This window comes from Schistocerca nitens, chromosome 6 (assembly GCF_023898315.1).
Source record: "Schistocerca nitens isolate TAMUIC-IGC-003100 chromosome 6, iqSchNite1.1, whole genome shotgun sequence".
Classification (NCBI taxonomy): Eukaryota; Metazoa; Arthropoda; class Insecta; order Orthoptera; family Acrididae; genus Schistocerca; species Schistocerca nitens.
Window position 1 is genome coordinate 722,192,900 of NC_064619.1, and position 13,854 is coordinate 722,206,753.

The 13,854-nt window shown below is 45.7% G+C and overlaps 1 protein-coding gene across 3 annotated transcripts in view; it reads right to left on the reverse strand.

Annotated features, from left to right (window-relative positions):
• Positions 1 to 449: 449 nt before the first annotated feature.
• Positions 450 to 13,854, reverse strand: part of LOC126262714 (inactive dipeptidyl peptidase 10) — a 1,533,490-nt gene continuing 1,520,085 nt past the window's right edge. For all 3 annotated transcript variants that reach the window (XM_049959500.1, XM_049959499.1, XM_049959498.1), the window contains exon 18: positions 450 to 3,709. In XM_049959500.1, coding sequence (XP_049815457.1) covers positions 3,602 to 3,709 — 108 coding nt within the window. In that variant the 3' untranslated portion in view covers positions 450 to 3,601. The remainder of the gene's footprint in view (positions 3,710 to 13,854) is intronic.

Below are 13,854 nucleotides of genomic sequence, written 5' to 3' on the forward strand. Positions count from 1 at the left end.
ACTTCAAGCAATCAAGTAAGAGAGGGAAATTATCAGAACTGTGCGGTCCGAAATAAGTATCCTTCTCAACTGAGTTATCTAACAACACCTCGTGGAGGTGTTTGCCTTCTTCACGTTAAAAGTACTGCTACAGCGACTGAATTCTTTTATTTTATTTGAATTTGTTTTTCAGTGTTCGTGACCGCGACATGTCGTGAAGGAAATTACCTACCTTTCATCTCACATAACGTGCCATCTGGTGTGTATCGTGATTGGAAGGTAGAGTTGTAGACCCACAGTAGCCACAATTCAGACTGTCGAAAGCTCTTAAAACTATCTGCTCACTGCCGGTAGTAAGAAACTGTGCGCTTGAAAAAAAAACTACTTCTAGGTAACTAGACATAGCACATTTTCTCAAGAAAAGGTTCTTTACTGTTTTTTACTTTTATTCCAAAGTTATTGAAATAATGTGAAGCTCACAACAATATTTATTAAATAACGTTTACAAAAATCGATCTGAGTGTACTGGAAATTCATAGCTTGTACGCCTGTGGAACATTCAGAGAAATATTTCAGTAGGCTAAGATAAACCAACTGTGTGCCAAAATGCCTGTCCTGTTTCAGCTTTGTGATTTGTGGGAAGCAAGTGACACGCAGTACATAGGCCGAAAATTAATGAACTGCGAGCCATTGTGCACGCCGACTTTAACGTTCGTTTCTCCGAATGTTCCACACGTGTACGGTTATCATTTATACAAATCACTTACAAGTATCCCATTCAAACTCATTACAGTATGAAGCTTTTTTGTTACATCTCTATTGTATAAAAAGTACGACTGAATACAAGATTGGTTTGCAGTCTATTACGATTGTACACTTCAGAAAGTTGTTTAGAAATCTAAGCAAGTATAATGTAGTGCTTGCATTGCAAACCCCGGTACCCACTTAAAAATGTTTGAGGCATTCTTTGAATTGATTAGCATAAAATATTAGAATGTCCGATGAACGTGAAATTTACAGTGAAGATATGATAAAACAGGAGCATAGAGGCACTGTCTTGTATCTATAAACACAACCTTACCTTGAGTGTAATTAGCAGACTAACTACCAGACATCCAAGACACAATCGGTTGCGAGAATGTCGTCCAAAGAAACTATAGCAATTTTTTTTTTGGAAGGAAACTTACAAATGAAATAAGTTAATTTAAAAACCTTTTACAATTCATTGTGTAACATTTTTATTTGGTAACAATGCATTGTATAAAAATGAACAAATCTTCTGAGTATCCAATTCTACACAGTACTTAACTTAGTGTTTTGTATAGGCAGATTCGAGATGTATGTAAAGAACATTACGCGAGCTTCGTCTAAGCATATCATTACAAATGTGAAGAAATAAGAAACAACGCGATTGAAACAACCTGAAAAAAATCACAGCCTCCCCTATTAAAACTGTTTCGTTATTTTCTCGCCAAATCATAAAGACGATTGTGACGTAAATCTGCCTTACTAGGCGTGCAGCGTCACGGTAGAAACCCGCCGCCGAAGTTACGAAGAAGTAGGCCACGTACTGTTACTGGCGACTGCCACGGATGAACTAGCCTCAGAATAAACAATTTACTTAAGACACTGACAAAGTAGGCCATACTCTCTTCCACAGAGAGCACAGAAATGAAAAATTTGCGAAAAATGTCATTCGTGTCATAACTTTTCTACTTTTAGTTACTTCTTCTATTTTGTAGCTACAGTTAATAATAAGGCCCGATCATATTATTTTCCAAAACTATCACTTTCTTCTTGAAGAATAAACCTGAGTTGGTTTAGAAGGCTATTACATAAATACCACTTTAAGCTGAACAATTGACAGTAGATAACTTACAAAAACCCAAGTTGTAAAAGTATAACACTCGCTTTGATGCAACGCATATTTAGCAGTTTTAATTTACGCATCTTTTTTCAGTTCCACCACAAAAGCTAAGTATGATGTTTCTAACGCATTAAATACGTGACTCAACGCTCTCATTCTTTTTACATCTTTTATTGTGAGTACTTACAATTTGTACTTATTTGTGTAAACCCTATGGGTCCTCAACTGCGCTACAAGTACGCGTCAGTGAACTAACTTAGGCTCAGGTAAAAGTCTTTATGTAGTGGGTGAGTGGGAAATAGTAAGCTCATCAGGTGTAGTACAGTGAAACTTAATTGGTGGGAAGGAAGTTGCTTATGATTTCCTTTAATAGAAGAGGCTCTGAGAATATGTGTACGTTTCAGAGGAAACGCAGTGTGTGTCTGCAGGCACTGGGACACGAGCTGACAATGACACGAAGCCCTCTCACCTCACCACGACCCGTCTGGCTCACTTCCCGCTATCTGTGTTTCCTAGTCTACGAAGCCCTGTTACTGCCTGTGTCCTATTTACATATTGTACTGTTTACCAGTCATTTCCAGACAAGTGTGTAAGACCAAGTGCCTTTCTACAAAACTTATTTCTAGTTCTACGACTGGGTTTACGTTAGTGGAAACGTTCTGAAGCTTGTAGTCTGATTTTATACGAAAAGCGGAGAAGGTTTCTTTAACAACAGTTCAAGGTCTTAAGATTACGTAACGCTGCATTGACCGCTATTGCTGAATTCGGCAGTATATTGTGTGACGTACATCTAAAGCAGAAGGACAACTTTAGGCTATATCTTTCCTGACAGATTCCGCGTTAGTTATGAAAAGAAACGAGTGATCTTCTAAACGGTACACACAGATCAGTATTCAAAAATACATATCTCAGAAAATGTTTTGTTCAGAAATGAGTGATATGCATGTTTTATTTGTCGTGCTTATTGCCAAGTGAACTATTGCGTAAATGATCAGAATCCATCTAAGAGTATTAAAAAAAGGCGCTACTTCTGTAAATCAACATTCCACGGGAAGAATATGACGTTCCTTATGGCGGCGGCTGCGCAAACACAGGGGGGAGAGAGGTTGTGGGAATGCGTGTTCCATTTGTACGCCTCAAGTTTGCACAGCCGCGAGGCCCCTTGCACCCTTGATGGAAAGACGAGGTCAATGACACTACTTCTTTGTACTGAGTATGTCACCTGCGCTTACTCTTACTGAGCGAGAGATTTCCCGTGGCAAATGCTGAAGATACTCTGACGTCACTCGTCTCGTCAGTCTTGCCGTTTAGTCGGCTGAAGACGAGCGCCTCTGACGGTGGAGTGAAGCCCCCCTCTACCAGGAGAAGATAGTAGCGTTACGTAATATGAAGACTCCGCCGTACTTACGTAATGCACTTTTGATTGTATTGAGTTAGTTTTAAGAAAATGGGAAATACGTGATGCCTCGATGCAAAGGCGATAAAGATTTAGAAGAGCCAAATCGTTCCGACGACCGACACCGTCCGCAGGTGCACCAGCGTGGAGATTGTCTGCTTCTCTGATTGTGCCCGCACGTTGCGAAGTACCGTCCCGCCTTGCTTGGCTCACCTGCAGAATGCACCACCCGCCGGCGGCGGTAGCATTATTGTCACTGCCACACGATAGCAGATGGACGACGCGCGAGAGTCGAGTAGAGTCTCTGGTTCACGGCCTCGACCGTGGCTCGGCACAGGGTAAGGCGGCGTGGCGGCTCCTCACGACTGCTCCACGTCCAGTTTAAGGCACTCCTTTAGAAAGTCCTCCATGGAGCGGTACACGTGCTCCAGGACGCCCTGCAGCAGGTGGCCCTCGTCCGCGTAGCTCTGCAACACACGTCGCCACCAATCATAGGTGCGCTGCTCACGCCACGACGCGGCTCTTTCCACCTTGAACGATTTTTGGAAGAAAATGGTGACACCACCGCAAAAAAGCAGACATTGGAAGACAAATACTTTATTAAGAACATGCTGCGAGCCATACGAGGAAACCAAATCGTCCTACGTGCCAGTTACAAAGTTTTTATAAGCAGCTTCTTGCAAAAAAGGAAAAAGCAACTAGCCTCTGTTAATAGTGCTTCATATTTACAAAAATAGTTCCGTTACCAGATTCGAAATTTTTTGGAAATTTATGGTAGGATTTCATGGGAGCAAACTGCTGACGTCGTCGGTCCCTAAGCTTACACACTACTTAATCTAACTTAACCTAAGCACAACACACGCACCCATGCCCGAGGGAGGACTCGAGACTCAGACGGGGGGAACCGCACGAACCGTGACAAGACGCCTTAGACCAGTTTCGAGCTGCGACATTCATCTTTAGAACGCTGTTCACGTTTGTGCTACATTTGTTCTTGTTTACGTTAGTTGTTGGCTGGTTTCTTCCAATAGCTAATGTAAACAGCAACAAATCCATACATATTATAAAAATGTATGTACGAATCGATTTCAGCGAAACTGGTACACATATCACTTACGGTGTCTGGAAACAAACGGTATAGGGTTAAGAACCACCTACCTCTCAAAAGGATAGGGGTGGCGGAGGGAAAGGAAGCGAAGTTCATGACACGCAAATAGCCAGATTATATTAACCCAGTATTTGAAAATGAGAGCACTTAGTAACTTGCAAGAAACTTAACGCGTAATATCGAAACGTTCAGAGACTTTTTCTCATTGACAACCCCGCCCTCCTCCCCACAACATGATGAAAGGTGAAAAGTTCATCACTTATTACATTTTTCACTGTTCATGCAGTAAAACTGCCACATCAGCATTAAGTCTTTTAATTAATTACTTCTTTATCAGTAACTCTATTCCCATCATATGCCCAGGCATATCCTACTCAATGCACCTGCAAAAATATTTCATTGTACAACATACAGTTCGGGAGTAATAACCTCATAAACACTAAGATTCGTGAAAAAATGTCGCATCATTCACGACTTTTAATTTATTTCTTTACTACTAATTCTGTTCGAGTATCTAAATACACCACTGAATGTACGTGCAAAGTTATACCTTCGTACGACATATATCTCAGGAGATATGACGTCTTAAAGATTACCGAGCGAGGTGGCGCAGTGGTTAGACACTGGGCTCGCATTCGGGAGGACGACGGTTCAATCCCGCGTCCGACCATCCTGATTTAGGTTTTCCGTGATTTCCCTAAATCGCTCCAGGCAAATGCCAGGATGGTTCCTTTCAAAGGGCACGGCCGACTTCCTTCCCCGTCCTTCCCTAATCCGATGAGACCGATGACCTCGCTGTCTGGTCTCCTTCCCCCAACCAACCAACCAACCAACCGTCTTAAAGATTGAGCTGCATGAAAACGAAACTGCACCACGAAATTCACTAGAGATACAGGTGAAATATGTGTACAAATATGTAGGTGAAATATCTGTGACATGTGCGAACCTGTGCAAAGCTGCAGGTGGAAAGCCCCACCTAAACTCTTGGGTCAATTTCAGCCAAACTTCGTACACATATTACTTACAATCTGGAAGGAAATGCTATGGGAGTAAGAGCCACCAACTTCCTCTTGGGGTGTGGGTGATAGCATGGTGATTGAGAGAGGGAGGAGGGAGACAGAGGAGATGGACACAGATAAGGGGAAGAGGAAACGGGCAGAGATAAAGGGAGAAGAAAATGGACAGACAAAGGGAAGAGGAGGAGATGAACAAAGAGAGTGGAAGCAGGGTCGGACAGAGAAAGACTAGAGGAGAAAATGGACAAAAATAATGGTGAGTAGGAGATGTAGAGAGAGCAGTGGGTGGGGAAATGGACAGAAAATGGGGAGGAGGAATGTACAGAGAGAGAGAGAGAGAGAGAGAGAGAGAGAGAGAGAGAGAGAGAGAGAGGTAGGGGAGGAAGAGATTGAGAGAGGTGGGCAGAGGGAAGGGGGGGGGGAGCTGAAAGACAGAGAGGAGGGAGGAGCAGAAGGACAGAGAGAGTGGGAAGAGTAGGAGGTGGACAAGGTGGAGGTGGAGGAGTTGGGCGGAGTAGAGGGAGCATGAGATGGTGAAAGAAGGTGAGGAGGAGATGGACAGAGGAAAGGGGATGAACGAGATGGACTAACAGAAGCTTGGGATAAATACATACCAAGACAATGCCAGATACTCAGCTAGCGTAATATAAACGTAACAGCCGTCTGAGAAAGAATCTATCGGTTCGAAACCGGTAACGACGCTATTTGTGAAGTTTTATTAAAAGCGGCTGCTTGCTGTTTACGTTTTTGCAAGAATCAGCTTGTGTTTTGCACACAGCCACAGTCTAAAAAATGTCAATTTTCGACAAAAAAGCAGGAGCAACGTTTTTGTTCCAGGTGCTATTAATACTGATACACTACATTTTATTTCTGATAATAGAAGTACAAAAATACATCATTAAGATTTTAACAAGTGGGAATGCAGCCAACAAAAAACATTTCTCATACGTTTTACTATCGGAACTGCAGAGGGAAGCACAGTTTGGCGCAAAGACCAAACATCGCATACTAATTCATGTCTGAAAGACTTTCTCCGTGGTTTGGCACCTGGGTCAAGCCTAGGGATATGCAAAAATGTATCGAGGACACAGTAGCACCGAAAACGCTTTTATTTTTAAGGCATTTACAACATTTATAATTTCTAGTCCTCAATTGTCCTCTGACTTACTGTAACATATTTGGTATTAGAAGGAAGCCTTATTTTATTTTTATTTAATAGAAATGCTAGCAAAAGGATACATCAAAATGTTTACATCTCATATTTTATGGCGTCAAAAATTTAATAATCACTATAAGATTTATAACATTTATGACAAAAAAGGTGCGGACTGCTTCACGTTTTGTGAAAGAGTTTGAAACAATTCCTTCATTTTGCAAGCTATAGGTTACGTTTTACGCACTTCGTTTTAGTTCTGCTGTTGTAGCGCTTATATTGAAATGTGCGAGGTGACAAAATATAAGCTGCTGTGGCCCATTGGTTAATGCCTATCATGTGCTTTGCACAGATCTTGTTTTGGGTTAGGTTTGTGTATTTTTGCGTTGTTTTGAGGTGCCTAACTCATCTTCTGACAGTGACTCGCACTCTTCTGCCTGTGCAAGCCAAAAGAACCTTTGCCGCTGCTCTCTGTCGTTAAAGTGGAGGCCGTCGGCCACAGCGTTGTCCGTGGTGAGAGGTAATGCCTGAAATTCGGTATTCTCAGCATACTCTTGACGCCGGCCAGTGTGGCCGAGCGGTTCTGGGCGCTTCAGTGTGGAACCGCGCGACCGCTACGGTCGCAGGTTCGAATCCTGCCTCGGGCATCGATGTGTGTGATGTCCTTAGGTTAGTTAGGTTTAAGTAGTTCTAAGTTCTAGGGGACTGATGACCTCAGCTGTTAAGTCCCACAGTGCTCAGAGCCATTTGAACCATACTCTTGACACTATGAATCTAGGAATACTGAATTGCCTTACGATTTCCGAATTGGAATGTCGCATGAGTTTAGGTCCAACTACAATTCAACGTTCAAAGTGTGTCAATTCCCGTCGCGTGGACATAATCACGCCGGAAACCTTTTCACGTGAATCACTTGAGCAGAAATGGCAGCTCCGCCAATGCACTCCCTTTTATACCTCGTGCACGCGACACTACCGCCATCTGCATATGCGCATTTCGCTGTTCCATGGCTTTGGTCACGTCAGTGTAAACTCCATTCTGTACAACCCTATCTGTCTGTCGCAACACGGACACCTACAAATTAATATTTTTACTACCTTTTTATTTCTCTTTAAGATTTTCTTTCTATACCCTATCTTTCTAGCCAAATACCCGTGCCACTGCACTATTGGACAAGAGTCCAAGAGGAGTACAGAGCCTGTACTAATAAGCAGAATAGCCCAGCGTTCTGGGAATAACCAGGCAGGACAATGGGAGAGAGGCCGTGTGACTGCTTCCCGAGTATGCCTGCAGAGAGACATGCTTGAATATCGCGATCTTTTGTGATTCAGGTCCGCTCTAGAGCAGAATGCCTAAGACAGTTGCCACTGCTCTCCTGGATGTCATCTTTGCTTCAAAGCAGACGCCCTCAGGCTGTCTGTGTCTGTCTCTTTTCACTGTATTAATATCTTTTAATTGCTCCTGTTTGTCAGGATGAGAGAGGTTGTTGTGTCAGGTGGGAATGTGCGAATGTGGAGACTGATACGGTCGCAGGTTCGAATCCTGCCTCGTGCATGGATGTGTGTGATATCCTTGTGTTAGCTAGGTTTAAGTAGTTCTAAGTTCTAGGGGACTGGTGACCTTGGCAGTTAAGTCCCGTACTGCTCAGAGACATTTGCGAATGTGGAAGAATAAAAATAGACGGAGGCAGAGGCTAGTTACAAGTGGGGAACAGGCAAACGGCCTAAGGTCATCTGGTCTGAAGCAAAGCTGACAGCAATGTGTAATGTTGATTGCGGATGACACAGGAGTTGTCGTCCAATGATATCCCATATGAGATCGACTGGAGACAGATCTGGTGATCGAGCAGACCGAGCCAGCTTGTCGACGCTCTGTAGAGCATGTGGGCGACAAGACCATAACTCCAGGTTTAGGTCCAGTTTGACTTGCACGCAGACAAGATGTTTGTAGGCCCTCAACTGGCCTAGTTCTAAACAACGAGGGCCATCACAGGCACTGAGGCACAACGAACTTTCATCAGAAAACACAACAGACCTCCATCCTGCCCTCCAATGACCTCTCGCTTGACACCATTGATGCCGCGCGGGGTAGTTGTGCGGTCTTGGGGACCTTGCCACGGTTGGCGTGGCTCGCCCCCCCCCCCCTCTCCGCCGGAGGTTCGAGTCCTCCCTTGGGCATCGGTGTATGTGTTGTCCTTAGCGTAAGTTAAAGTTAGATTAAATACTGCGTAAGCCTGGGGACCGATGACCTCAGCAGTTTGGTCCCAAAGGGCTTACCACAAATTTCCAAATTTTTTCCTTTGGATGATGATGATATTTGGTTCGTAGGGCCCTCAACTACTCATTATCAGTGCCCATACAAATCCCCAATCTTCTCACTGTCCAGCATCGCCACTTTCTCGAATGTGGATGAAATGATGAGGACAACACAAATAGTCAGTCTCTGGGCGGAGAAAAATCCCCAATCCGATCGGGAATCGAATCTGGGACCCCACGATCCAGAGGCAGCAACATAGATCACAGCTGCACATGCCGTGCTTTAAGGTCGGTGGAATGGACGCTACAGGACGTCCGGCTCGGAGCAGTCCTCGATGTAACCGATTTGTAAAAGTTCGTTGTGTGCCACTGTGGGGCCAACTGCTGCTCAGATTGCTGCTGCAGATGCAGTGCGATGCGTCGGAGCCGTACGCCGGACTCGGTGCTCCTCCCTGTCGGTTGTGCCACGTGGTCACCCGGAGCCCGGTCTTCTTCGGACCGTACACCCTCGCGACCACCGCTGCCAGAAATCACGTACAGTGGCTACAGTCCTGCCAAGTCTTTCTGCAACATCACAGCAGGAACGTCCAGCTTCTCTTAGCCCTACTAAGCGATATCGTTCAAACTCAGTGAGTTGCTGATAATGGCATCTTTGTGGCCTTAAAGGCATTTTTGACTGGCATCAACAAAACTCGTCCAATCTCAAAGGTAATTAACGCGCACGAGCGTTATATCGCGTATATAAAGGAAACAAAATTGGAATTTGTGGTAAGGTCTTACGGGACCAAAGTGCTGAGGTTATCGGTCCATAAGCTTACACACTACTTAATCGAACTTACACTAACTTACGCTTAGGACGACACACACACCCACGCCCGAGGGAGGACTCCAACCTCTGACGGGTAAAGGAAACATGATCTGCAGTTTTACAGTGGCGCTACTATCACCACTCTGATGCGAAACTTGAATAGACATCGTTTTTCAGATGTAGACCTCTTGTTTATGACACACAGCTCCTTTTTGGTGTTGAGACTTTTTCTGTCAGTATATAAACTCCTGGAAATGGAAAAAAGAACACATTGACACCGGTGTGTCAGACCCACCATACTTGCTCCGGACACTGCGAGAGGGCTGTACAAGCAATGATCACACGCACGGCACAGCGGACACACAAGGAACCGCGGTGTTGGCCGTCGAATGGCGCTAGCTGCGCAGCATTTGTGCACCGCCGCCGTCAGTGTCAGCCAGTTTGCCGTGGCATACGGAGCTCCATCGCAGTCTTTAACACTGGTAGCATGCCGCGACAGCGTGGACGCGAACCGTATGTGGAGTTGACGGACTTTGAGCGAGGGCGTATAGTGGGCATGCGGGAGGCCGGGTGGACGTACCGCCGAATTGCTCAACACGTGGGGCGTGAGGTCTCCACAGTACATCGATGTTGTCGCCAGTGGTCGGCGGAAGGTGCACGTGCCCGTCGACCTGGGACCGGACCGCAGCGACGCACGGATGCACGCCAAGACCGTAGGATCCTACGCAGTGCCGTAGGGGACCGCACCGCCACTTCCCAGCAAATTAGGGACACTGTTGCTCCTGGGGTATCGGCGAGGACCATTCGCAACCGTCTCCATGAAGCTGGGCTACGGTCCCGCACACCGTTAGGCCGTCTTCCGCTCACGCCCCAACATCGTGCAGCCCGCCTCCAGTGGTGTCGCGACAGGCGTGAATGGAGGGACGAATGGAGACGTGTCGTCTTCAGCGATGAGAGTCGCTTCTGCCTTGGTGCCAATGATGGTCGTATGCGTGTTTGGCGCCGTGCAGGTGAGCGCCACAATCAGGACTGCATACGACCGAGGCACACAGGGCCAACACCCGGCATCATGGTGTGGGGAGCGATCTCCTACACTGGCCGTACACCACTGGTGATCGTCGAGGGGACACTGAATAGTGCACGGTACATCCAAACCGTCATCGAACCCATCGTTCTACCATTCCTAGACCGGCAAGGGAACTTGCTGTTCCAACAGGACAATGCACGTCCGCATGTATCCCGTGCCACCCAACGTGCTCTAGAAGGTGTAAGTCAACTACCCTGGCCAGCAAGATCTCCGGATCTGTCCCCCATTGAGCATGTTTGGGACTGGATGAAGCGTCGTCTCACGCGATCTGCACGTCCAGCACGAACGCTGGTCCAACTGAGGCGCCAGGTGGAAATGGCATGGCAAGCCGTTCCACAGGACTACATCCAGCATCTCTACGATCGTCTCCATGGGAGAATAGCAGCCTGCATTGCTGCGAAAGGTGGATATACACTGTACTAGTGCCGACATTGTGCATGCTCTGTTGCCTGTGTCTATGTGCCTGTGGTTCTGTCAGTGTGATCATGTGATGTATCTGACCCCAGGAATGTGTCAATAAAGTTTCCCCTTCCTGGGACAATGAATTCACGGTGTTCTTATTTCAATTTCCGGGAGTGTATATCACTACTTGCGATGATAACTATTGGACTCTCCTTCTTTTGCTAACGCCTGTGTCCCGCTGTTTTCGCAGGGTCGGCGTGGTTACAATCGGATTTGGCAAGGTTGATTTGAAAGCGTAGCCCGGTGCCATTCCTGTCGCCACCCCGTACCCTCGGGACGGAATAGTGTACCCCAGCTGTCTGTGTCTAGTGTAAATCATGAAATAATGCGAACGTGTGTCAAATGTCTGCGAGTCGTGTAACTGAGGCGGGACGTGGGGACCAGCCCGGTATTCACCTAGTGGGATGTGGAAAACTGCCTTAAAACCACATCCAGGCTGGCTGGCACACGGCCCTTGTCGGTAATTCGCCGGGCGGATTAGATCCGGGACCGGCGCACCTACCCCGAGTCCAGGAAGCAGCGCATTAGCGCCTTTGGCTAACCTGGGGCGTCATGATAACTACTGGACCACTACCTACTAAATCCATCTATACAGGGTGGTCCATTGATAGTGACCGAGCCAAATATCTCACGAAATAAGCGCCAAACAAAAAAACTACAAAGAACGAAACTCGTCTAGCTTGAAGGGGGAAACCAGATGGCGCTATGGTTGGCCCGCTAGATGGCACTGCCATAGGTCAAACGGGTATCAACTGCGTTTTTTAAAATAGGAACCCCCATTTTTTATTACATATTCTTGTAGTACGTAAAGAAATATAAATGTTTTAGTTGGACCACTTTTTTCGCTTTGTGATAGATGGCGCTGTAATGGTCACAAACGTATAAGTACGTGGTATCACGTAACATTCCGCCAGTGCGGACGGTATTTGCTTCGTGATACATTAACCGTGTTAAAATGGACCGTTTACCAATTGCGGAAAAGGTGTTGATGTATAGCTATTGTGATCAAAATGCCCAACGCGCGTGTGCTATGTATGCTGCTCGGTATCCTGGACGACATCATCCAAGAATCCGGACCGTTCACCGGATAGTTACGTTATTTAAGGAAACAGGAAGTGTTCAGCCACATGTGAAACGTCAACCACGACCTGCAACAAATGATGATGCGCAAGTAGGTGTTTCAGCTGCTGTCGCCGCTGATCCGCACTTCAGTAGCACACAAATTGTGCAAGAATCGGGAATCTCAAAAATGTCGGTGTTGAGAATGATACATCAGCTTCGATTGCACCCGTACCATATTTCTATGCACCAGGAATTGCATGGCGACGACTTTAAACGTCGTGTACAGTTCTGCCACTGGGCACAAGAAAAATTACGGGACGATGACAGATTTTTTGCACGCGTTCTATTTAGCGACAAAGCGTCATTCACCAACAGCGGTAAAGTAAACCGGCATAATATGCACTACTGGGCAACGGAAAATCCGCGATGGCTGCGACAAGTGGAACATCAGCGACCTTGGCAGGTTAATGTATGGTGCGGCATTATGGGAGGAAGGATAATTGGCCCCCTTTTATCGATGGCAATCTAAATGGTTCAATGTATGCTGATTTCGTACGTAATGTTCTACCGATGTTACAAGATGTTTCACTGCATGACAGAATGGCGATGTATTTCCAACATGATGGATGTCTGGCACGTAGCTCGCGTGCGGTTGAAGCGGTATTGAATAGCGTATTTCATGACAGGTGGATTGGTCGTCAAAGCACCATACTATGGCCCACACGTTCACCGGATCTGACGTCCCCGGATTTCTTTCTGTGGGGAAAGTTGAAGGATATTTGCTATAATGATCCACCGACAACGCCTGACAACATGCGTCAGCGCATTGTCAATGCATCTGCGAACATTACGGAAGGCGAACTACTCGCTGTTGAGAGGAATGCCGTTACACGTATTGCCAAATGCATTGAGGTTGACGGACATAATTGTGAGCATTTATTGCATTAATGTGGTATTTACAGGTAATCACGTTGTAACAGCATGCGTTCTCAGAAATGATAAGTTCACAAAGATACATGTATCACATTGGAACAACCGACATAAAATGTTCAAACATACCTAAGTTCTGTATTTTCATTTAAAAAACCTACCTGTTACCAACTGTTCGTCTAAAACTGTGAGCCATATGTTTGTGACTATTACAGCACCATCTATCACAAAGCGAACAAACACGAGCAGAATCGGTGTTTCACATACAAGAATATGGTAGATATCACGTAGGCACAGCCTCTAACCTTATCATTTATAGTGTATTGAACAGCTACAAGAAAGAGATGAAAGTAAAATGTTGGAATTTTGCCGTTGGATACTTCGCGAATCGCCGAGTAATCCCTTGAATAAAGTTTACGGTTGAAGCCACTTTCATTTGCGACGGTATCACTTTGTTTCGGCAAAAATGCATCTGCTTTTGTGGAGACACGTTTCAAAAACGCAATGTGTGGTCTGGTATGATAAGACTGTCTGTTGATTGGAGTTGTTACGTTGCCGTGTAGTCTTACAGAGACTTCCTTGAGAATGAGCATCCAGCGTTACTGGAAGAGGTTCCTTGGCTACGAAGGCCCGCATGTTCGTCGAACATGATGGATCCCTTACACATTGTTCTACTCACGCGACACGTGATCTAAATGTAACATTCCCCGGAAGATGGACCAGCGGAAATT